A 25,805-nucleotide genomic window follows, 5' to 3' on the forward strand; every position below is an offset into this window, starting at 1 on the left:
TGCTCACAAATACTAGGGAACTGATTATGAGCCTGTTGACCCCTTTTCTTTTCTTCCTGGCCAACGGTATATGGGAAGCAGCTACCTCAATTGAAACAAACCATCGGAAAATTTGCTTGGTTGTACAAGCAACGTTTGCTCCTCCAGTCTGGCAGATCTTTCACCTGAAAAAGAACGCAGAGCGATACGACGGTATTAGAGATGGGTCACAAAAAAAGAACACACCCTATAAGTACAAATGTGACCGCTCCAAGTTTACTTACATAGTAAAAGGGACCAAAGTGGGGACTCAAAAAACAGAAAATTTCCGTGTAGTCTTTCCCAGCAATAAAAGTTTTACATGTTTTAATACATGCTTGGGATGGCCAGGCGAAAAAAAAAGGAGGAGGGCATTCTTTTTTATGCAAAAGTGTAAGAAGCTTCCATGCACATCACTGCAGCCACTAAGTTGGCATTCACTTGACCGCGATTTTTTTTTGTGCTTCTCACTGTTACCTCGTCGTATGATATGTGCCATGTTATTCATCACTGCTGCCTAACAAAGCATTTACAGGCTTTTTAAAAAGTTGGAAAGTGTGCCTGGAACCCCAGAAGTAAAATCCTTTCGTTCAAGCTGTTCGAAACCACACCACCGATAGACACTACCAGAAATAGCCTTTTTACTTGAATCACGTCGGTTTTATTTTGGCAAACGACGGCTGTGCATGATCGATATGATCCCAAGAAACGTGTTGGTTCCAAACTTCTGATCAAGGATGCGCAGTAGCTCAAAAAGAAAATTCTGTATCCAGAGCGACCTCTTTGGGGCAGAATGACTCTCTTTATAAGGAGGGCAATCGCTAGCGTGACCACGTACCTCCCACACCTGCTATCCCCCCCATCCCCTCTTCGGATCTTTATCTGGTTTGGTGAAAGTAGAACCAGCCCTGGTCATTCCAGGTCCGGTTGTGGTGTGCATTTTTGATTTAATTTGCTTTTTCATTTTAATTCGCTAAACCAGCTAGTCCTTTACGGAACTGAGCAATATTTACTTACCAATTTTTAAGGGCTTGGGATTGGCGCTCATCGTTAACTTCGTGGCTGTCCCATTTTGATGGTATCTTGAAAACCATTGCCAGCAGAGAAAGTGAATTTGACTCTTTACCGGCTGCTGTTTACCACCCTCCTGGGGTGCATCTCTCACAACTGAAGAACGCGCCATGCTGCTGAATGCATCTCAAAAAGGTCCGTGTAGTCAAGTCATAAACGCATGTACTCGAACAGCGCACTTTTTTTACTCTGACACCTTCAGCTCTCAAAGTGCTCCTTTTAAGCATAAAGTCAGCTATATAGTCACGCAGGTTGTCTGGTTTCTTATAGCCAGCAAAGAGAGCTATGACAAAAAAGCCCAGGTATGCAGCTTTTAACAATAGCGCAGAACTTTGACGAACCTTTTGCAATAGGTATACCATCAACGTTGTTAGGCTGCAGCAAAATAAGCTATCCATGGATGCATTCCGATTTGTTCATTTTCATTACTGTCGACGATATTCCGAAGTTGTAATACAATTTGGTTGCACCCTTTTTTTTCACATTAAAGAACCTTGCCATTGCCAAGACAGTTATTGCATCGCTGGGCAATTCGGAATGAACATAATGCATTGAAGCTATTGAAATAAATAGATAAATAAATAAATAAATAAAGCCTGCAGAGGAGGTCAAAAAATTATGAAAACCACCAACCACGCCTTCATTCAACCTTTTATTCATAAATCTTAATGTGAAGCCCCATCCAGCTCCTGGTGCACTCGCCCGGCACCAGATGACCTGGAAAGAAAAATTACTTCGGTCATGAAGAGTACCCACACTGCGAGACAGCAACACCAATCAGTGAGTGGGTGGTCTCTTGCCACAGAAATACTCTTGGGAAAATGAATACCGGATTGTACCGTGGATAAGTCCAATGCAGCATTTTATAATCGAAGCCCCATACTAAGCTTCCCACACGTTGGGGGCACCAAAGGAAGTAGCCTTACTGCCTTCTTATTTATGGTGCATGCGAACAAAGTCCACTCACTGAAACGTTACTAATACCTGACCTAAAGGCAACCACAAAGTAGCACTGGGCACCACCTGTCTGAGCCCTAACTGTGAGCCCTATGATGTACCCTATACGTTTACATACCTCACACAAAGCTATGCTTATCTCATCTTGAATAAAGGCCCTTTACTAGGCGGAAGGAATTCTAATGATAAGGAATGCACCTCTGGTAGATTGACCTACCCTCCCTGCCATATTTTCCCTAGCAATGATAGCTTCAGAGATGGGTGCTAGCTGTTAAAGCGAGGAAACATCGTGCAATTTACCTAGCAGAAAAAAGCGCAACAGCAAAGAATAATTTCTTATTCAGAGTGTATACTTCAGGAATAATGCACCACAAACAACTTTATTTGGCATGGTTGATAAGTATGTGCAGTAACAATAGGATAAGCGAATGTGTGTCACCGCATCTGTTCAATATAACGTATTCGCTTGGTAGGTCACCCTCTATCCACCCAGTCAAAAGATATATTACCAATGTGAGTGCCTTTTTCCCCAGACTGCTTTCTAAATACTGGAAGAATAAAAAAACATACTGGACCACACTCAAATACCGAATAAGCATTATTTCATTTTCTTCATTTAACCGAACACTTTTACTAATGCTTTGGCTGCCCTTGGTGCGATTTTGCAGCCGCTGAAATACCCTAAAGCTAATGCGAAGGCTCGCTACAAGTCAGCGTGACTGTGCAAAGACGAAGAAACCGTCCGCCACAAATCACAGCAATGGAACGGCGGTCGTCAGTGGCTCAGAGGAAACATTTCCTGGTGGCACAGTGCTCCTGTGCTCTCAATAAGCTATACACCCCACAGTAACAACATTACAGCAGGCGTCGGGAGGATGATCTCAAGGCAGACTGGACATGGGATGTATCAAGTGCGGATGTCTTTTTTTTTATTTCACCCAAACTTCTCGAACACAGCAGCCGACCATTTTTTCAGACTCCGAAAATTCGGATTTGCTGGATATTTCAGACTTTCCCAAGCAACCGCCAGTTGTCCCATAGGAGTAATGACTCACGGATTTTTTGGACTGCTCTTTTTTTCACACTCCTTTTTGTTCCCCAAAAATCGCTCGGCTACTGTAAATCAGTTTCAGTCCTGAGACTGCCTGGAGATGGAATACAGTAAAACCTCGTTACAAGAGACACTCAAGGGAACCAAAAAACGCATCTCTTGTAACCAAGGTATCTTCTATGCAATGTTGCTAACATGGCGAACATAGGAAAACCAACCAAACTGCTTTCATTCAAATGTCTCTTATAACCAAGTGTCTCTTGTAACAGTGTCTCTTGTAATGAGGTTTTACTGTATAGGGCACACTGATAGGTGTTGTGTGCCACCTCTTCACCACCGTGTTTTATTACAAAAACGAACTTTCAGTAAGCTTTCACGTGAATAAAAAATTTCACAGCCACCACCACCGTTAACTTGTGCACAACCCTGAATGCTGTCAATGATGTTGTGGCCATGTTTTGTGTGGAATGCAGACCAGACCAGTTTTCATTAACACGGACCAAAATCACATTGCAAATACACCACAGCCAATCTTTCTCTACGATGTGCCTTGTTTTACAAGCAGGACTCCTCACTTTGTTTGCCTCAAAGAATGCTTTTCACCGCTTTCCCCTGCTAACCAATATATGAGATCCTGACGTTCCTTCTCTTGAATTCACTTTTAAAGACGGCAGTCTTTCTTGGGCTACTTAAACGCAGACATTTTGGTCTGTCTGTCTGCGACTCGATTTAGCCAGCTGGTCAAAGTGAAACAAGCTACACAACAAAATCAACAGCTGGGCTAGTTGGTATCCATCCATCCTAAACAGCGCTTGACTTCACGACGACGAGGAAGAGGGTTTATATACCCACAGCCACGTGTAAACTTCTAAGTCCGGTGTTTATGTACCCACAGCCAAATCTAAACTTCTGAGTCTGGTGGCAACGTTCATACTCGTCAACATTTTTGAACAAGAACAATACATTACGCAAATATGAGGCACAAAGTCAATACATAAGAGGTATTTGCAAAGTTCCTTTATAAAAAAATTTACGGATGCTCGATTTTTGTGATAGCAGTCTACATCCACTGCATAAAAAAAATGCACTCCATCACCTGCTTTTGCCGCACCACAACAGCTTCTGGCATCATTTTAAGAAATCAAATGGCAACAGTTACAAAAGGTTCCACTACATAGGTTCCATGTGCCGCTTGGAACGCACGTGGAGAAGGGCAATGTGGTTCTATAAACGTTGAAGTAGGGTGCCTCAATTTACGCGCTTCTCCGCCGTACGGCAGCGCTGGCATTGAGGCACCCAACTTGGACCAGTGGAGTGTGGTAAATTTAAATTGACTTGAGCAAACCTCTAGCGTGTTAATTTGGGAGGAGCGCGAAGGAAGAGGAACAACATGAGAGGTGAGTGGGAAAGCGAAGGGAGGCATTTACTTGGCAAATGTCGATGAAGGACTATCGTCTTTCGTCGACATTTGCAACGAAAGGAGCAGATACATGGCCCATTTTTTTCTTTTTCTTCTTTTCCAGAGTTCAACTAAATCCTGCACACAAGCACACCATTGGATTCAAGAACGTTTGGACCTTCTGGACCTACATACAGCTATCGCATACAATAAGTCAATCAAGCTAATTTTGGAAGGACCATGAAAACAAAATACAACTTCAGTTCATTAAAGAGATGGCTTTGTCCCATAACAATGATACCAATTTTAACGCAAACCTCAAACAAATAATCTCGATATTAAGGAAAACAGTTGAAGCAGTGGCGACTCCCCAGCCGCTTTCTGGTGAGGTCTTCATGATGTCGCATACCGTATTTATTCGAATCTAGGCCGGCCCCGATTCTAAGCCGACCCCCGAAAGTCCGAAGGAGCGAAAAAAAAAAAAAAAAACTTACCTCGAATGTAGGCCGAACAAAAAGGCAGGGTCAGCGTTCACAAAAAGAAAACACGTTTATTGAACATGAAGATGCGGTGCTGGAACTCAATCAGTTTCTCTTCAAAATCACCGGGCAACTTCTGGGCGATCGTTGGAGGACGCAAAATCCTCTCCCGTTGCGTCCTCCAACGACGGACATTTTTTTCATCCACGCCGAAGTCCCGCCCGGCTTGAACGTTCGAGGACAACTCCGCAGCTAAAACAACTTTTCTTTTAAAAGCGGCACTATAATGGCACCGCTTCTTTTTGCGCTATCAAAACCAGACGCCACACCGCACGCAGGCCACTGTCCTACAGAACAGGGTCCGCAAAATTCAAAATGGCGGCCTATGGCCCTTAAGTGGCTACTGGCTCGTCTAGTAATGGCTACAATACTTTCTTTTCTGGGTGGCGCTAGCTGCGCGCCACTTTACTTGGAAATTGGCGCGTATTTCAAAATCCTCGAATCTAAGCCGACCCTGGAGTTTGATATATCAGTATTTCAAAAAAACTATCGGCCTAGATTCGAATAAATACGGTAATCCTGATCATGCGACTGGTGGCTGTCGACTAAAGCGAGGAAACAAGACTGTGCGGTTGTGGTGGGCCCCCAGTTCCGCTTGATGATATTACTCTAATGCTGACGTGCAGTTAACACTCCGATAACTATGTTTTTTTCGCTGGGCCATAATACAACACTCCTGCTTGTATTATGTAGCTTGAAATTTGAAAGTTTCTCAATACTTCTTGCCTTTTTTCAAACAAACAAAAAAATCTTTCGTGGCTGAAATGGAGCTGACTCAGTTACCAAAGGCTACCTCTTTCAAACTAAGCAAGGTCTTATTGTGTCTTCAATACCCCCTTTAAGTAATCCAAAATTGAGCAGGTAAGAGATGAGTGCCAAATAAACTTAGCACAGAAAATGTCTAGGTACTAGCCCAATCGATTTCTGACATTTTACAGTACAACATATAGGATGGTGGGCCTTGTATACAGCTCAAAAATAGCCCACAGGATAAAATGCCAAGCACATCGCCAAGCCCTAATGTGTGTGGCCCAATAAATAACAAACTCGAGCGTAATAAAAAATCATACACTCCTCCATCTACCGATGACGCTGGTTGAACGCAAAGCTTTCTCGTGATGGATTCTTTGGTTGGCCAATCCCACACTATGAGTATGTGCTACTCTGGAGGTATGCACTTTTCTAGAATACCCACAGCAACTCTCAAGTGTGCATTGCGTAGGCCCAACGTTTGGGTTAGGGGTGTATGGCGCGAATCGTTGCCTGTTACTTGGCCTTCGCTTTGACTATGTCAAAATAGAGCAATCGGATAGACACCGGCTTCATAACGCAAAGAACCGACGTTCGATTCCGGCCACAGGAAGCATTTTTTCTTTCACCTCACCCACGATCATCCACCATCATCGTCGGAGAAAGTTGGTTTTCCTACAGGGCGTATTGGCGTACAACGGCATCCATGAGGACACAAAAGCATCGCTTTAAAAGTCAAATCCTCCACTAGATTCACAGGTCAAAACACGAGCTTTTAAGCATTAGCTTTGAGAAGGTCGGCACATTTACACTGATGTTGACACAAGTGTTATGGGAGGCCAATTGCCTTAAAATCTTTCCTTCCTGTATGCATCAGCAAACATTTGAAGTACTTTAGAAGCCTAGAAAACTTAAAACGCAAGCGAAGTTGAGCACATCAGCAAATCAGAGCAAGCACTTTTACAAGCCGCTGCCTGCACTTACTTTTGATACATTTACTTTTGTACGAAAGGGAGTCTAAAATGTATCAATATGTATATTGAAATGTATCGCGTTTAATCTTGTGCTTAAGCATAAAGCCCCATTTTAAATGCTGAGCAGAACAACTCACTAAGGTGACCTAGAAGAGCTAGCAGTATTGATATCTGATGAAAAAGCATGAGAATTGCAAGCGACAAGGTAAAATTAAAATTAGCCCACTACACAAGCAAGGTAATATGCTACTGCTCCTTCCAATTACGATAATAGCCTGCCTAGAGTGCCAGCTCTTAACACGTGAATTATTTCTGCATAAATGCAGCATTCACTGTCCACACATGTATACCAGCAGAGTGCAACAATTCTATCATTTGTGGCATGAACAGATTCAAGCCTTCTCACAACTGGCCCGCTCTTCCCAAAAGGATGGAGAAGCACAATGTCATGTTGACAGAACCAGGGTTCGTACAGGCTTCAAAAGCAAAAATTCAAGAGTTTTCAAGGACTTTCAAGGACCAGAAAACACAATTTCAAGGTTCCCATCTAATGTTTTATCTGAGATTATTTATAACCTTTCCAACACAATGCAAAACTTTTTATTGCACAATACCTAAGCAGATTAGTGCACATTTAGATAGGTGCTAACGGGTTCGTTAATGCTCCCCCAGCTTTATTTTTTTTATTTCATGGCTGGTTTACAGGTTTTTCTTTTTTCTTTGTGTTTTTCTGAGGCCGTTTGATTTCAAAACTTAGTTCATGTTGCCTGCATCTCCTGTTTTGTCAGCAAGAGCATCAGCTGGAACAAGTGTTGCTTCAAGGCAGTATGAACTATGTGCACGTCCACCATTTGCACGTACAAGGAAACGTAGATGGAGCGTATGAGGCACAGACTAGATGGAAGATGCAAGATAGAGAACAGAAGCTGGCTTTCACTGGACTGTATCATGATATGGATTGGATTGACAAGTGCCTGCTCCCAATGTTGCCTTGTAATAATGAAACTCCACCAAACTTGTAATTTCACGCAATACACTGAAACTTGATTGTTACAATGTTTCTTTACATTTGTTAACACCTAAAATCCATGACAAACACTTTAAATTCTTGTGAAAAGGCAGGGCCATTGATTCTCTCCGGAAAAATCAAGGGTATTCAAGGACCATTTAAAAATTCCACGACTTTCCAGGCCTTGAAATTGACACTCCTAAATTCAAGGGTTTTCAAGGACCTGTGCGAACCCTGCACAACATGGCTCGCTTAATCCAGCAACAAAACTGAACCCTTTCCGAACCGTACCTTTTACCCACTTTCTGATTGATTGATTGCAGGGTTTAACGTGCCGACGCCACAGCAGGTGATGAGGCGCGCCGTAGTGGAGGACTCCGGATTAATTTTGACCACCTGGGGATCTTTAACGTACACCGAAATCTCGTACACACGGGCATTTTGCTTTTCGCTCTTTTCTCTCTTTACCTATCTACTTTTTATCTACCCTATCCTATTCACCCCCTTCTACATTCCCTACCCCCCGGAATGGGTTGTATGCCGGTGAGCCCCCAGATGGGCTCAAAATTATCCCCAGTCCATTTCTTTTCCTTTTCAAACCGAACCACTTACTACTACTACTACTACCTCCATCAGAAAAGCGGCTCTGATTGTGAGCCCTCGAGCCGTATTGTGGGCAGCCTCATTACGCGTGCGCTGGAGTTCAGACAATTTCTAGCAGGGAGTTGGGTGGGTGGCGCTGGCGAATTTTGGATGCCTGTGGCGAAACATGGCCGTTGGCAAAACTTCGAATGGCTGCTTTGGAATTGCAAATTATTATTGAGAGGGTTGGCCTTCAGGAGAGGGCTAAAGCTATTCCGCCTCTTTCACCGTGGCGGGGATGGGAAGTACTTGAGGTTAGGGAGTCGAAAGGAAAATTATCAGGATCATTATTAATTGCAATGGTGAATGCAGCGCGGTGTATTCTACAGCATCCACATAGACCAAGTCGGATCGAGCAGGGAGTTGTTTTCGGAGAGCACGTGCTCTCTGTTCCCTGCAGCTTGCGTTGTGTAAGGTATGTATTTTGCAGGGAATTGGTTTAGTTTACAAGCCATCTACAAGGGGAGCTTAGCAAAAGTGCACTTACTTGGCCCATTGCACAGAGAGAATGCGGCTGTTGTAGTCGAAGCCATTGACATTGGCGATGGCCCGTGCAGCATCTTCCCGGTGCCTGAAGGTGATAAACGCAAGTCCCTGCAAGGGAGGAAAGCAACACGCCAGCATTCAATTACCCGGTGTTCTGCACGCATTCACCGAGGTGCAGCGACGCCATAAACTGAACTCCCAGCCAGCCAGTGTCCCCCAGAGGGAGAACAACCGTGTTTTGCATTTGTACTTGTGCTTCTAAGTGTGCGGTTCTTCCTACCTCTCCGAGCCAGGAACAACTGGTAAAGGAATTCATCTCATTTTCCCTGCTGCCCTGCAGCCTGGGCAAGGTGCTGAGTGACGTTACGCAGAGTCGAGCCACGCATGCAGGGAGCAGACACACCAAGACTTGTAATCTTGTGCTGTATATTTCATGTCTACTTAATTTAAGTTTGCCTTTTAAGCCTTGCAGTATTTACCCGTTACCTTTATGGATAGCAGACGCATTGACTCCGTCGAATTGGACCGCGAGGCCAGAGAAGTAAAAAAATGAAGTCTACCGTTTTGGCCACAATCGTCGTCCGCCAACGCAAAGGATTACATCTTCACGGGAAGCCGTCCATTCACTGCTCGCCCATGACAAGCACACCCTGCAAGGGCAGCCAGGTGTTGAGCGACCACCAAATAACGGGAACGGCAAAGCGGGTCTATCTCGATACCTACAACTCAGCATCATATCCTACGCCAGAAACGTTTTCATTGATTGGAGCGGACTCTGCGAAAGAGGCAGCAAGCTTTAATGGATCCAGACAAGCTCACCACACAATCTGAAAAAACGAACACCACCAAGACTGGCACTTCTGAAAGCCTTAGTGAACTGGAGCTTCACAGGGCCATCGACACAGACCGAGCTGTCACCATAAGAGAACAGCTACGCGAGAGCGATGATAAACACGACGGTGAGAGGCAGTATGGCCGAAAAGAGGAGACAATGTCCCTGGTGTCATCTGCTTGCTCGATTACTTCTTCAGCATCATGGCGAACGATCTCTTCTACAATCAGCACGGTTGCTGCGCAGACACGCACACAGGCACAGGCCACCCTAGCAAAAGCCTCTTCCGGTCAAAGGAGGCAGCCATGAAACTCGAGGGCAAAGCTTGATGCTTAGCTCGAAATCCTTCAGCACGAGAAGAAAGCTGTGGATGCTGAGGCACAGGCAGTGTTTTTGAAGGCAGTGGAGGCGCACAATGGTGGGGAGTGTTCCCGCTCACTCCCTACACTAGGCGTTGTGCAGCGCATGGAGGGCTACGTCGCAGAACAAGCAAGTCTGCACGCCATGAATGTCCTACCTGCCCCATGTGTATGTACCTGGCGACAGTCGGCATAGTGGCAGCCAATCAGATCCCCAGTGCTTGTCGGCTTCGCAGGCCAATCAGCGGCCACTGCCACCAACACCAGTCCTACCCAACGCTGGTGTTAAGTTGGCTGGCGCCATGAGGTGTCTATGCCGCAGGTATCTGGTTTCTACTGGCTTCACCAGATTTGACGACAGACTTGACAGCTATCAGGCCTGGAAATATATATGTCACTGAAAGGGGTGATCCGGGACCACGGTCTACCTCCTCAAGAAAGACTAGACCTCCTGATCAAGTGGCTGGGTCAGGACTCAACAGCACAAGCCAAAAGGCTTAGATCAGTGCACGTTGACAACTTCACAACGACTTGAATGTTGTTTGGAAGTGCCTGGACAACAACTACGGGCGCCCTGAGGTTGTTGAAGACTCGTTGCTGAGGGTGCTGGAGGAGTTCCCAAAGCTTTCTTAGCGAGACAACGTAAAGCTCCAAGAACTCTCATAATTGCGCCATGAGCTTGAAGTGGCAAAGAGCAGATCCATATCATGTGGGACTCAAATACCTTAATTCTGTCCGTGGAATAAGCTCAATCACCTCAAGGCTGCTGCCTGGGCTTCTAGAAAAGTGGATGCCCGTGTTCAAATACAACATAAACAACGTCACATTTGCGCCCTTTTCTTTCTTCGCGAGCTTTATCATGGACGGGGCTAGCATGAAAAACGACCCTAGTTTCATGCACAACTGCAATGACGCACCTGCTGCATTCAGCCCCCAAAGAGTGAAGCAAGGCTCCAAGCCGTCTCAAGGAGCACCTTCCATCTATACCCAGAAGACAGACGATTAGGCTTCCTCAACGGACCAACAAAAACTGGGCATCCTTACATAGCTGCATGATGAACATGATCTGAACGTGTGGTGTCCCTGCATAGGAGACACCCCCTCGTGAGGTGCTGCACTTTCCGCATGAAAAGCTTCGCTGCGTGAGCAGATTTCCTCAGACGAGGAACCTGTCTTTGTTTTTGTAAGTCGACAGGCCACTCAGTGAAGCAGTGCCACACAGTTGTGAAGTGCCTTCTCTGTGGAGCTGGTGAGCATGCTACACTGTTTCATCCACTGACAAGCCAATTTTCAGATGCAGCTTCAAGACGGAAACTCCCAGACCTCCCTGAAACAAGTCTGCTCCACATGCACTCAAGTAAACAATGAGAACGACGAAAGACTTGTGCCAAAATATGCCTTGTTGAAGTGAGGCATGACTCTCAACCACACAAGGTGTTGAAGACCTACACAATACTGGGTGATCAAAACAACTGATCACTGGCCAGATCAGAGCTTCTGGATTTCTTTGAAGTTAAGGAAATGCCCACAAATTACATGATCCGCACCTGCACTGGCAGTGCTGAGGTGGCTGGAAGAGCAGCCCATGGCTTCACAGTGAAGGGAATCAAAGATGAAGTGATGACTTCGCTCCCTCTTTTGCTTGAATCAGTAAAATTCTGGACAGCAGAGGTAAAATCCCAACCCTTGATGCTGCCCAAAGCTATGCTGACCTAAAACCCATTGCTGACTGCATTCCGCCCATTGACCCCGAGGCAAAAATATTGCTTTTCCTTGGCTGGGACATCGTAAGAGTTCACAGGGTATGTCAGATGCGGGATGGGCCGCACAATGCTCGTTATGCTCAGAAGCTCGACCTTGGTTGGGTGATCATGGGAAGTGCTTGCATCAGACTCTTGCGGAAGATGAGTGCTGTCAGTGTTCTCAGGATCCGTGTCTTAGAAAATGTACTCCCATCTCTATTTGAGCCCTGTGAGAGGCATTTTACTGTTCCACTCAAGACAGCACTGAAAATGCACTTTAAAGACAGCCTAGCTCGCACGCTTTTCCGGACAACTGAAGACAATGATCAACCTAGTATCTCCATAGAAGACAGGCAGTTCCTCGAAATCATGGACAGAGAATTTACACTTAACAAGTCAGGTGGTTGGGTTGCTCCTCTTCCCTTTCGTACACCAAGGTGTTGCCTTCCAAACAAGCAGCAAGTTCTGCCTTGCCTTTTGTCGTTATGCCACACCTTGAAGAGAGATCCTGAGACGAAGGAGCAATTCGTGAACTTCATGAAAGGATTGTCCACTTCACCAGGGCGAAGAATGCTGGTGCTTACCAATCTTCAGCATTTACCACCCAGAGAAACCAGACAAGATAATGAATGTATTCGACTGCTGCACGCAGCATGTAGGCGTATCCTTGCACGTGCTGCTGACCAGCCCAAACCTAATGAATAGCCTTGTTGGCATTTTTATCTCCTTTTGGAAGTAACCGGTGGCAGTGACAGTGGACATACAACAGATGTTCTAGTCTCATGGATCACAAGGAGAATTGTAACTAGCTGAGATGCTTGCGGTTCAAAGACAACAACACCACAAGCAAGATTGTGGAGTGTTGCATGAGGATGCATGTATTCGGCAACAGGCAACAGCCCCTCACCTGCTGTTGCCACCTAAGGGTTGTGAAGGACAGCTCATGAGGGCCTGCAGGAGTTCAGCGAGACAGCAGGGAAGTTTGAAATTACTTTTACGTAGATGACGGGCTGAAGTCTCTTCTTACAGACGAAGATGCAATCTGCTTGCTAAGGAAATCACAACAGATGCTGGCATTTCACATGGTACAACAGAAAGTAAATTCAAACAGAGAAGGTGATCTCAAGGCATTTCTTCCATAGGACCATGCGACGGAGCTGAAGAATATCAATTTTGAATCTGAAACAGTGCCTACGCAGTGCAGCCTCAGGCTTTTGTGGGGTGTACGTGAAGACACATTCATCTTTCGCGCTACCCTTGAAGACAGACCATGCACCCGATGAGAAGTTCTGTCGACCGTGAAGTCTACGATAGACTCAGTTTTCTGGCTCTGGTTATCGCACAGGCAAAGCTTCTCGTGCGTGAAGTAAATCAGATGGGCCTGAATGGGACACACCCCTCACTCCCAGCAGGCAGCAAGAATGGGAAGAATGGAACAATTCTCTTCGAGCTTTAGAGGACCTTCGAGTTCGGCGACCCTACACATTAGCCTGGCTGCATGAAACCCACAGTAAACAGCTCCACATCTTCACAGACGTGTCCACCAAAATTGTGGCAGCCGTGGCCTACTTGGTCACCAACAAGCATGGAAATCATTACGTTGGATTCATTACGGGACAGTTAAAGGACCACTGCAACACTTTACACTTTTTACAGGTACTTTTCTGGCACTATATTGATTCTTCGTGTTGTTCACATACAGATGCAAAAAGAATGATCCGGATCGGTGCGGAAACAAGAAAATTATTCCAATATTTACATTGCAAATACAAGAAAATGCAGCAATGCCTATGTCACACCCGAAGCCTCAGCATATGACGGCGAAACGCGGGGACCCAAGTGCCCTGTGATTGGCTGAGCTTGCAATTTTTGTGCTATATGTCATTGTTCGGCCAAACGCACCTAATATAAGTTTAGGTCACATTTTTTTCTTCAAGAAAGTATAAAACTTAACCCCAGATAAGAACAAAAGCAGAAACTTCTGCAGCTTTGAGTGCTGTTTTCAAGCCGTGTTACGATGAGCCACTTTCTATGCCCTCAGCAACGCCCGACGTTCGGCCTTTGCGTGCTTCGCTTAAATGAATGCCAAATTGTCCGTCTGCATTCTATACCACGATGCTTATGCTTGGCGGATATCAGCGTTGATGCCAGAAGTGGCATAGTCAGCCAGCATTGCAACGTGGACGGTGGATTGGCGTTTTCAGTTCATTTAGAGCGTGTCGACGTTTGGGGATGTGCTTTTGCACTGGGAAGCGCTGTTTCGTTCATCGAAAAACAATCACACATTCTTTTCTTTAGCAGCAATGGGCTGCTATGAGAGAAATTCAACCAAGCTATTTTTGCAGGAAAGCTGGTACCATTCCTTGGCATGCGTCGGTGAGGTCACGACTGTGCAATAGCTTTTTATGAGTCATACCCCTGTCACACGGGCACTTTCAATCACGATCGAGTTGATCCGGATCGAGCTCAATCCGGATCAGGTGCTGCTATGCGGCAGTTTCAATTGCAATCGAATCCAATCCTGCTCGAACTCAATCGTGGTTTCTCAAGCGTGATTGAGGTTTCCAAGCGCAATTGGATGAAAGCAACGATACTCTCATCTCCGCTGACTAATGGCACAGAAGTTGACAACTTCAATGAACGCCAGAAATTGTATAAAATAACTTGACCCAAATAAGCATGTAGCAACATTTATATAGTTACGTAGTATACCTAGGACCGCGCAAGTTACTAGATGCCAGCCGCGAAGCACGTTTTTGGAACCGTCTGGCGTACATGTGTGCAACCGGTGCAACTTCTCAAGCAGGATTGAAACGTGCCCTGTAGCAGCGGCGGTGCGTCGAGTGCGCTGCAGAAGTCAATCGTGCTTCTCTTCAATCTGGATCGAAAATGTCCGTGTGAGAGGGGTAGAATAACAAAGGTGCTATGGCTTAATTTCTTGTAGTACCTATTAGCACGGCGAGGCTCATCTGCAAGATCGGTCGGCAACGAAAAGACGTTATAAGCACCAGAATTTCTGAAAAATGACAAAAATACACACACACACAATTGATACTCATTGACATCCAGAAATTATATGCAAAGTTCAACCTAACCGCGCTACTGAAATGGTTCAGTGGTTAACGCACTAGTCTTTGCTTTCGAAGGTTGGTAGTTCAACACCGCACAGGCAGCTTTTTTCTTTGGTAGGAGCATCTCACAAGCTTCGTTTTTAAACCAGTATATACGACTGTTTCTCACCTTTTTATGAATCCACCAGTGGAGTTCACACCAAGCCTCAGTAGCAAGGCAGTGCACACACTTCACACTTTGAATCGCTCGTGGCATTTTTCGAGATTAGTCTTGTTATGAACAGCCTCCCTCTTAACCAAAATTAGCAACACATCAACACTGCAATGGGCAGGTGACTTTGGCGGTGCCCACTTTCTACTTGTTGGCGCGGTATCAGCGCAGTTGTGCCAGTGCTGCTGAATGACGACGTCAAGAAGCGCAGAAAGGAGCTTCCCAAGTCAGACAACCATAGCATTAAAACTTCCGGCTCGTGGCGTTTTTCGCCGCCCTCAATGGTCCCGCGATGCATCGTCATCGGGGAAAGTGGGAAGCGAGCAGCAGCCGCCCGGTTTTCGAGAAAGAGAGCAACCTTTGATTTGCTTGTATTTGTAAATTTAAAAATGGAATAATTCTTTTATTTCTGAACGGATCTAGATCAATCTTTTCCTGTATATCTCTGCATGACATGAAGAACAGACATAAAGCCTGAAAAGTACCTCAAACAAAAGCGTTGCAGGGGTCCTTTAACACTGCAGCCAGAAAACACCATCCCCAGACTCGAGCTTTGTGAAGCTGTGCTTGCTGAAGAATTGGTCTAATCCAAGGTGACATAGACTTCAAGCCCGACAGCGCTAGGTTCTACACAGATAGCAAGGTGGTCTTGGGATACTTTGATAACAAGACCCGAAGGTTCTGTGTCTATATTGCAAACAGAGTTCAGCGCATAAGGCAAGCCATGGGTCGAAAGCACTGGAACTACATTCCCACGGACCCGAACCCAGCTGATCACACCACAAGAATGGTGTCTGCGACACGGTTGGCCCATACAATCTGGTTGACAGGTCCTGATTGACTTATTGTGGTGGAGCAACAACGAGGCTCCACCGTCAGAAGGATCGTCTGCTCTACTGAGTCCGGAGGGACACAAAAAGGTGGTTCGCCCTGAAGTGAGCACACTTGCTACCAGAGTTGACAGAATGCGGCTTGGATGTGATCACTTCAGTTGATTTTCAACTTGGAAATCACTTCTCTGCGGTGTGGTGTCTCTAATTCAGGTTGTGCTTCACAAGCACTGCCCCTCACAGCTGCCGATCGCTACAGTTCAGAAGTTTTCAAGAGCGAAAAATATCATAATACCTGCAGTTCAGCGGGATACGTTCCCCGGGGACGTACATTGTGGGGATGTACGTAATTTAGCGGGAGATTTAAAATTTTTGGCTTAAATTGCCTTATTTCTCAGTGAATAAAGCATCATTTGCTTTCGGGAAAGCGCTTGGGGTACTATGAAACACCTAATCATTCGAATAAAACAAACTTTTGTTTTCTCTTCATGGCTCCTTTAATTTCAGGAGGGTGTAACCGGACGCAGACAAGCAACATGTTGGAAGGATTAATGCGACTTGCTGCATCGCGTGTCGGCGACGGGCTGCAGCCACTGTAGACGACGAAGGCATGGAAACGAAGTTTATGGTTGCCGCTGGTACTTGCGATGGGGCGCCACCTATCGGCGCAGACTCTGGTTTGGGCGCGAAAAGCAGCAGCGGTGGGAGTGTTGAAGCTCGCGTGAGTACTTTGAGCTTTTAGTTTCACAGAATTCCGCGCACTGCGCGTGTAATATAGCGTACTAGCGCGCTTCTGGCTATGAAATGCCCAAGATCTGCTGTGTGCCGCGCTGCAAGTCGAATTCCTTGAAAACCCCGGACGTCTGTTACCACGAGTTCCCAGCCAAAGAGCAACTCTGAGTCACCTGTCTGCACACCTCCCGTCAATGGATCGACAACGGCAGCCAATGGAAACCAAGCTCCAGATCGGTCATTTGTTCACCGCACTGCAGAGAGGATAACTACAAGGTGGGATTGAAATGCAAGTTCTTGTGACCAACAGCTGTGCCGACAAGATTTCTGTCGTACCACACGTGCATGCAGCCGGGAAGCCCGAAAAGAAGGAGGGCACTTGTTCGGCCACTGCTCGAGGCGTATGCGTCGGCATCTCAAGGGTAAGTGAGCACACTGATGGTTGCAGAAAATGAAACGACTGAACGTTTAATTCTGGGCCTAACTGGGAATGAAGAAAGAGATCAACCGATGCTACCGCACTCACCGACTGATGCAGAACCAAACCTGTATGCTCTCACAAACATGCAATCATGCAGACAACGTAATTTTGAGACTCGAGAATGCCAGACTTCGTTGGATCTGACAGGCTTTCTTGAGGATACCATGAGAAATGCCCGCCGCCTTCAAATGCAAGCTAACAGACTAAACAAAGAACTACAAAAGCTGCAAGAACGCTGGGACGAATTCCGCGAACAAGTGAAAAAGTTCGAGGAGGATCGCGCTGTATGTAGCAGTTGTAAAGATTCGTGACGCCACAGAAGAGGGTGACAAAACCTCTAGGTTTCTAGTAGAACAAGTGGAGAGTTTCGACGAAGCCAGACCAACATAGCAATAAATGAGTTCATAGTTGCGTTCGCTCTGTCCACTTCATTCGTGTGTCCTCCATAATATTGTGCACCCGTAGCCTAAAGCGCAGTAGAACAATATTCCCAAAGCAAATGAACCAATGGACCCTAAAACGTATTAAAATTATTCCAGTTTTATGAAAACACAGTTAAAACATGGTGTGAAAATATCCAGTCACATTTGTCAAACACGCATTGAGAAATGGGCGTGTACGACACAGCATGACACATTTATGCGATTTTTACACGCGTGCAAGTTATAAGCTGGTACGTAATAAACAGAAATCCGGTTGCTCAGACTAGCTTGCCACACCAAATATTATTGCTGAAAGCATTGGGAAAGTCTTTAGAAAGAAATTCGCCTATTGCGCTCGACGTTAGCAATGCGCCACATGCTAACGTCGCATGCGGCGTGATATAAAAGGACAACAAATGCAGCGCTATGCCTGCTTCGGAAATACTAGTTAGTCTGTGATGGCTATATTGTGAGTTTCCGTCTCACGTATCACCGCAAAATTATGAAGATGCTGACTCCGGCCGCTCGTGCACTCATGAACAAATCACACCGCATTGAAACCACGACCGTGGCCGGCAGCTGCCGCTCTTCTTTCAGCGACGATTAGCGCCACGACTGATGCTGCGGCGGAAAGGGAAACTAGCGCCGTCACCGGCGGAGAGGCGCATTCGGCAGGCCAGACCTAGTTCCCATCAAGCGGCCGTGTCGCTGCTATGGGGGAGTCAGCACAGAAAAGTCATGCGAAAAGCTCCAAACACAACGGGTAACGTGAAGGCAGCAGTGAGTAGCACCATGAAAAACTTTTTGGCGCCCTCGCAAAGCTAGCAGTCCATGGACCCAACACCATCACACTCGATGGACTTGGACAGTGTGTGCAAGAAGCATGAGCTAGTGAATGATGCGGAGATTTTGTGGGCACTAAAGGCAACTGCATCACACTATTCCTACAGTTCTCGCAGACAAGTGACTTATTCAGAAGAATATTTCCTAATAGGGAAGTTGCTCGAGCCTTCTCCTGCAGAGAGCAGAAGGTTATGTTGTGTGCCATGGCCTCAGACCTTCCCTCCAACGAGAAATAGATTTGCGCAATTACTACGTTGTCCTCTTCGACGAGTCGCTGAATGACTTCTTGCAACAGAAATAGATGGATATTCACATAAGGTACTGGGATGCATCACATAAGGTTGCCACACGGTACTTCATGTCCGTGTTCATGGGCCATTCAAAGGCAGAAGACATTGAACAGAAGCTTCTGAGTGCCTTGGAGCCTCTTCCACTAGAGATCGTTCAGTTGTCGATGGATGAACCGAATGTGAATTTGAAGGCTTTCAGGCTTCTACGAGAACACCTGCAGCAGAATTATCAAGTTCGATGCTTAGATCAGGGCAGTTGTGGCCTTCACACTGTTCACTATGCGTACAAAGCAGGTGTCGCTAGCAATCGGGGACTGGATTTTCTGCTCTCAAGTCTAAGCACATTGTTCCATGATGCCCCAGCTCGAAGGGAGGATTTTACAACCGTTACTGGGCAGACACTTCCCACACACGTTTGTTGCGCATCAGTGGGTCGAGAATATCCCAGTTTTTGAACACGCTTGCTTCTTCGGCTTGGTTTAAGGAAATAACTAGAATCCGCAGAAAGAAGTGAATCTTCCAAAGTCTACATCCTTTCAATGTTTGTCTGACTTTTGTGCTGATTCGTTAGTGCTGGCAAAACTCAACTTATCATGGCATCATGGCAACTCTTGGGGTTGCCGTGATGCTTCAGCCTTTTCTTGTGGAGTACCAGACCTACAAGCCGCTGGTATTCTTTCTGTCAAAAGACCTTGAAGGTGCAGTGAGAAAGCTGGTGACAAGATTCGTTAAGTGCTCAGTTCTGTGCTCGTAGAAAGGTGTCACCGGCACACTGACGATTGATATAGACGACCCAAACAACCACATCCCCCTTGAAAAAGTGGACGTTGGCCATGCAGCTGAACAGATTCTGAAAAGCTTCAAAGTGCTAAATATGCATTTACATTTAGAATGCAGTGTAAGCAGTTCCTTGTCGCTGCAATGAAGAAGATTCTTGAGAAGAGCCCACTACGACTTCCGCTAGTAAGAGGCCTTGGTTCACTGGACCCAGACAAATGTGTTCAAAGCCAGATGAGTGTCTGGAAGGCTTCAAGAAAGTTTTGAACTTGGTTGCTGCGGAAAAAATGATCAGTGATCATCAGAGAGACACTGCACTCGCACAATATGCCGAGCTCCTGCAATAACGAAGGCACGACTTGCAACAGTTTGAAAGGACTTCGAACTAGACAAGTTTTCAATGACCTCCTGAAGATCAGTTCGTCATACAGTGACCTCTGGAAAGTTGTTGAGCTTCTGCTTGTCCTGAATCATGGAAAAGCAAATGTAGAGAGAGGGTTCAGTGTCAAACGGCAGGTAGCTGTGGAAAACATGAAAGAACTTTCCTACATCTCACAACGAATTATATGTGATGCTGTAAACTAAGCAGGCTGCATTCTTAATGTACAAATCACAAAGGAACTCAGGGCATCTGTCACTTCTGCCCGGCAGCACTACCGAGCTTTTTTGGAAGCCAAGAAAAAGCAGTATTTGTAGATTTGATGCAAGTGAGGAGGCACTGCATTGATGAGGAGGTTGAATGCTTGAAAAAGAACTAAAAGAAACTGGAGGTAACTGTTGCTGAATTAACAGCTTCAGCAGACAGTTATGCAGAAAACGCAGAGACTATGAGTGACCTCACCTGGATTATCAAATCCAACAGCCTAAGGAAGTCTGCCAAAAGTGAGGCACAGGAAATCCTGAACATCGACCTCGAAGTCCAGAAAAAGCAACATGAGCAACCGTGAACATTTACCGAGTGCTTGTTTGCTGCATATTTGTATTGTTCAAAATGTAAGACACTGAAAAGGTGATGCTAATGCACTTTTACTGTGTAAAGTCAGAAACCTTTAAAGGGGCACTGACACAAAATTTTGAAGGCGAGATAACTTCTGAGATAGATTGGTGGGAACACATATACATCATCTGCAAAATATCAGCGGCGAATACAGCCTAGAACATATTTAAAATCAATTTTAAAGTGTGCGAAACGCAACCGAGCAGCCAGCAGAGGACCACGTGCAATCGACATCCCGAGGATATTGTGTAAATAAACAACAACCAACACGTCACGAGTTTGTGTTTGCCGCTTCCGCACTGCCGGCGTTTTTCGCCGGCTCGCCCGGCTCGCCGCTCCAATCGGAGGGCCGGAGGGCGGAGCTTCTGCTCTCGAGAACGAACGACCCGATCGTTGGCGGCGGAGGCGCCGCGATTTCGTCAGCTCACCGGGCAGCTGGCTGAGACCAAAGTTCTACAGCGATTCCAGGCACTCTGTTTCTATTACTGTTTATTACCATTGGATGCGAAAACGCGCCGGAGGCACGAAAAGGCCACTGAGCTAGCCGCACGGTCGCTGTGCAGACGGCGGCCACGGCCGCGAAGTGGCCCAGGCCGGCGCAGGTAGCTCGAGTGATAGCTTGTTACCACTGCACGAAATTGTCCCCAAGTCCCGACCATGGTGGCTTACATGAGAAAGGAGTTAATGATGCGATGGCGGGTTGCATTAAAAATTGTCATCTGCACCGCTTACGAGAGCGGCAATGGAATATCCGCCGCAGTGCTAAGCCGAACACATCTGTAGGCAAATGTGTAGGCAGACCGGCCGGCTGCTCCCAGCGTGCGTCTTGCCACCCACCGTCTCGAGCATCGCGCATCGTTCTTTATCCGCGGTAGCATTTGCACTCGCAGTGCCGGCGTCACATCCACGGTCGCTTTTTAATTAAGCGCCTCACGAGATCAGTACGTGGGGGCATTCACAGAAACTGCCGTCAATGCGGATTCGACAGTGCTACGGCGGCTCTGCTCTGTGATATCCCTCCAACGGTCACGTGGTCAGCTTTGTTCACACAAAATCCATCGTTTCGCGGCACTCGCTGAAACCGAAAAATGCCTGTAATTAAACAACCGTCGCACGCTGAAGCAAATGAGGTTTCTACAGGTTATAAGAAGGTTAATCGCAACTTATCGCAACAAAAAAAACAAGATGCAAAATTTTTGTGTCAGTGCCCCTTTATATATGTTTTCTTGCGCAATAAAATACATCTGACAGATTGAAACTTGTGTTTTGTGGCCCTCAACATGGTCCTTGAAAATATATACTGGCTGGGCCTTGAAAGTCCTTGAAAACCCTTGAATGTTTTTTCTTTGATACCAGCATGAACCCCATCGAAAATGACTATTCCTAATACAAATATACATGGTACAAAAAACTGTGCCGGCACTCACACAGCTTTAGAGCTGCATAGACTAACTGTGGTGTAGGTCCTGATCCTGATCCTTGGGGTCCCATGCATTACGGCGAGTGCATCAGCCTTGATTCAATAAAAGTGTAAATGATGAATGCGGTGATTAGCGTCCCGGCCACATCAATGCCATGATGATGATCTACTTCACCTAGAAGATCTGTGATCAAGACTAAAAGCATACTAATATTTTTATTAAATTATTATTAGGGGATTTTTAATTTTCTTTCACAAACCAATGCAATAAATTAATCAATTAACCGAATACACCCTGGCAATTAATTGAGTTAACATTTGTGACGGATGCGCAGCCCTACATTCAATTATTTGGGAGTGCTTGCCGAGTGCACCCCAGTCCATTCCTATTCTGCGCTGGATTTCTTTACTCATGGTTGGGATCAGCAGTGACAACCCATCCCGTGTAGTTATTTCTACTTGTTCTCACGTTTAGTTACTTACAGACTGAACGGGTGCTTCCAGCATGCTTTTTTAATTTAGATTTACAGTAGACTCAGTGAAGACAAACTCCATGGTTAAGACGAATAACACTTTTGCTCTCTTGTAACGTCGACAATGCAAAAAACCTCCGCTTAATATGAATTTCTAATACGAACAAATTTTCATGGTCCCTTAGATTTCATCTTAATGGGAGCCTACTGTATTCACATTTATCTTTAGCCCCACCCCCTGGCTTTCTGATTGCAGTTCGTGAAGCATTTTTTACAGGCGTTCTGCAGACTCACTCAACAAGACTATGTCGTCCGCAAACCTCAAATGCTTCAAGCATCCTTGTTTATACGCAATCCTGCATTTTCCCAGTCAACCTCCCTGCATACCCCCTTCCTCCAGACATGCTGTAAACAATTCTGATGACATTGTATCACCCTGTTTTCTAATCAGGAACTTGTCGCTTTTCTTGTGGAGGATTATCCTTCCCGTACATCTTTTCTACAGTCATACACTTTTTCATAGTCTATAAGTACCATGCACAGGGGCGCTATTGGGGCGTTTTAATCACTTGGTTGATCACCCAATAAGTGGCCAAGCAAGCGTGCTCAAGTCGAGAGGAAGACGGATGTGCCCAGCACCAACCTTGGACTGGCCGGTGACCTTGTTCTTGACCAGGTATATGCGGGCTAACTGGCCGAAGGGGCGGAACAGGTCCCGCAGGTCGGAGTGGTGCACGTCCTCGGAGAGGTTGGCGACTCGGATGGTGCCGGCCACGCCGCGGGTGCGCGACTGGCTCATGGACGCGCTGCACTCGTCGGCACCCTCGTGCATGGTGGGCGGGATGTACTTGCCAGACTTGCCCTGCCCCTTGACCTTGGAGGGTGCGGCAGAGGAGCCAGAGGCCAAGGCCAGGGGCTTGGACTCCTCTTTGAGCTGCTCGGGCAGGGCCACCTTATCCTTGAAGGGGCAGTGGATGGTCCAGTGGCTCTCCTTGCAGATGCAGCACTTGAGCGGCCTGATCGTCTGGCTGTGCAGCTTGGCCAGCGGGTCCTCCTCGGGGTTCGTCTCCCCCTCCTGGGAGCTCACAAACTGCAGCGGGATCTCCTGGCCCACTACCGTCGTGGCCGCATTGGGGCCCGGCGGGTCGTTCTTGGCCGCCCCAAACTTCTTCCGCAGCTGCACGTCAAGAGCAGCTCACTCACCAACCACTTCAGCCCACCACTACTCAGCAGAAAAACATCCTTGCAAGTTGTTTCCCACTGCAGTGACCAATGCTTGGGACAGCGATAAAATTTCAACCACTATCACTTATCTTAAGAACCAACGTTGACGAAGTTAAAACGGAAGACTGGGTGAGTTGGTACATGTTCATAGTAACAGCGCTAACGACACGAGACAGCCGTGTTTGTGCCCTCTTCTTTTTGTCTAGTGTCGTTAGCGCTGTTACTATGAAGTTGACGAAGTGAATGTTATGTACAGCCGTCCAATTTTTTAATAATATCGCGGGAGCTTCGACCAGTGGGTGGGTCAACACCTTATCACGGTAGACAGCGGCGAGACGAGCGAGGGTAGTTCGAACAGCTCGCATGCGCAGGGCGATCCTGCCAGAGCAAGTGTCGTCTGCTAGGCTGTTCCCTGAAGCACGACACAATCCCTTTCCCTTATAATCAGCTGGCTACCTTCATTGCTGGGCAGTAACAGCAACTTCGTGTGCACCTTGTTCACGGCAAGGTGGCTGAGGAGTAGCGGAAAGGGGTTGTGTCGTGCTTGCCAGAACAGCCTAGGAGACGAAGGTTGTACTGGCAAGTCAGTTCTGTACACGCAAAGTATTCTCGCTCGATTCGCTGCTTTTTACCGTGATAAGGCACTGACCTACCCACTGATCGATGCTCCTGCGATATTATTGAAAAATCGGGCGGCTGTACAAGCGTCTGACTCTAGTTCAACGTTCATATTGCAAACAGGTTACACTTAAGAGGACTTCTAATATAAAGGCCAGACTGACATTTACTATGAGCCTCTTATCATACTGGGTTTCAGAAGAATATTTTTGCGTGTGTAACTCCGACGCGCCAATAAATGCAGGTCTATCCCAGCAAAGAGATGATAACTGGATGGCCCAAGGTAACCATGGTCAAAGGGCGCCAAAAACCCACCAGCGTCACGCCCGCAATTTCAATCTTTACTTAACCCTCCTATTTAGGAACGCCCGGTGTTTTTGCAGCTCCAACTCAAAAGTGAAAAGAAGTCAGGCACTGCGCCCAAGGAAACGAGCCCACCTCGTCACCGTCTGACACCGCACCAGCGCCATTTCCGAAGTCGTCGAAGGACGAACTCGGCCGCGAGCTCACCGACGCCTCTCCCTCGCTGCCACTGCGGTCTTCGGCATCACCGTTCGCTTCCGCAGGCACCTGTCCCGTTGGTTCGGCCAATACCCGAGACCGCGCAGGAGCCCGCGCCTTTCGGCCGGCCCTCCCAGAAGGCCCGACGACGCCGTCACGTCCTCCGTTTTCGTCCTCCACGGTCGCGTCGACGGCCCCTGGAAACTGGGTCGGCGGGGGGACTTGCTTTTGCTGCTGCGGCGGCGGCAGTGGCTTCTTGAGAAGGCTCACTGTCTCGTTGAGCCTGGGGACTGGTGGCATTTGGGCGCCGTCTTTGATGAGCGAAATACGCATGAAGCACTGCGGGCTGTCCTCGACGAGTGGCGACGAGACACGGATTTTCTCGCTCACCATCTCGGCGAACTCTTCGGTGAGCTTGGTTGCCTTATTGACGGGTTCGCTCTTTCGTAGGGCACCGAACACGAGACACACTGAGCCGCCTTTGGGAACGCCTTGGGGAAACACGAGCTCTGCTGCGAACGGGTCAATGTCGAAGTTCAGGTAGATGAACGTGCGCTGCTCGTTGTTCGCCATCGCCGCCTGCGCGCACGGGCACGGGCACGAAAACACAAATGGCGGCGCAGTATGCGGCGAGTTTGTCTGCGAATTAGGAGTACCGGCGGCGCTCATTCGGCAGAAACATGTATTTTCGAAGCTGACGAAGATTTACAACTGCTTCGGACAGCCGCACTTTTCGTACTTTTCGCGCTAACGTTGACTCCTGCTCCTACGTCGTTATGAGTGGATTCGGATTGGCGGATTCGGATTGGCGTTCGATGACTTCGTGGAAAGTTCCATGCATTTATTGTGAAGCCAGTTTCGTTTTCATCGCAGTCTCGCATGAACGCCTCTGCATATGCAAGGTGTTAGGAAGACAGACAGACTGACAATTAACTTTATTATTGATAAACAATGAACCTTATTGTGTGTTAGGAAGAAGCGTTCAAAAATACGTTTCCCCTTGAACTGAATGTCACTTGCGGGCTGACGCCGCCCTGAGTGGAAATGTTCTATATCCGAAGTTGCAGATCGGGTGGCCCTACGAGC

At 46.9% G+C, this 25,805-nt stretch overlaps 1 protein-coding gene across 2 annotated transcripts; it reads right to left on the minus strand.

Annotated features, from left to right (window-relative positions):
- Positions 1 to 1,722: 1,722 nt before the first annotated feature.
- Positions 1,723 to 25,537, minus strand: LOC144158818 (uncharacterized). Of its 2 annotated transcripts, none has more exons than XM_077689975.1 (4): positions 24,729 to 25,537; positions 23,020 to 23,553; positions 8,898 to 9,004; positions 1,723 to 1,806 (listed from the first exon to the last, which is right to left on the minus strand). In XM_077689975.1, the coding sequence occupies exons 1-4, from the start codon at positions 25,386 to 25,388 to the stop codon at positions 1,755 to 1,757; spliced, it is 1,353 nt and encodes a 450-aa protein (XP_077546101.1). In that variant the 5' UTR covers positions 25,389 to 25,537; the 3' UTR covers positions 1,723 to 1,754. The 2 variants fall into 2 exon arrangements, with proteins under 2 accessions (XP_077546101.1, XP_077546100.1); XM_077689974.1 differs by having other exon boundaries at positions 24,657 to 25,537.
- Between the last annotated feature and the right edge of the window lie 268 nt (positions 25,538 to 25,805).

The sequence above is a fragment of the Haemaphysalis longicornis genome, unplaced genomic scaffold, assembly GCF_048455015.1.
Source record: "Haemaphysalis longicornis isolate Haplotype H1 unplaced genomic scaffold, Haemaphysalis longicornis Haplotype H1 scaffold_10, whole genome shotgun sequence".
NCBI classification, from domain to species: domain Eukaryota; kingdom Metazoa; phylum Arthropoda; class Arachnida; order Ixodida; family Ixodidae; genus Haemaphysalis; species Haemaphysalis longicornis.

Coding starts and splice junctions, on each gene's coding strand:
- LOC144158818 (XM_077689974.1), bottom strand. CDS start 25,388: ATGAGCGCCGCCGGTACTCCTAATTCGCAGACAAACTCGCCGCATACT. Junction 9,005..23,019: donor AGGTCACCGGCCAGTCCAAG/GTTGGTGCTGGG, acceptor CCTCCCTTGCAG/GGACTTGCGTTTATCACCTT. Junction 1,807..8,897: donor CTCTCTGTGCAATGGGCCAA/GTAAGTGCACTT, acceptor TTTTCTTTCCAG/GTCATCTGGTGCCGGGCGAG.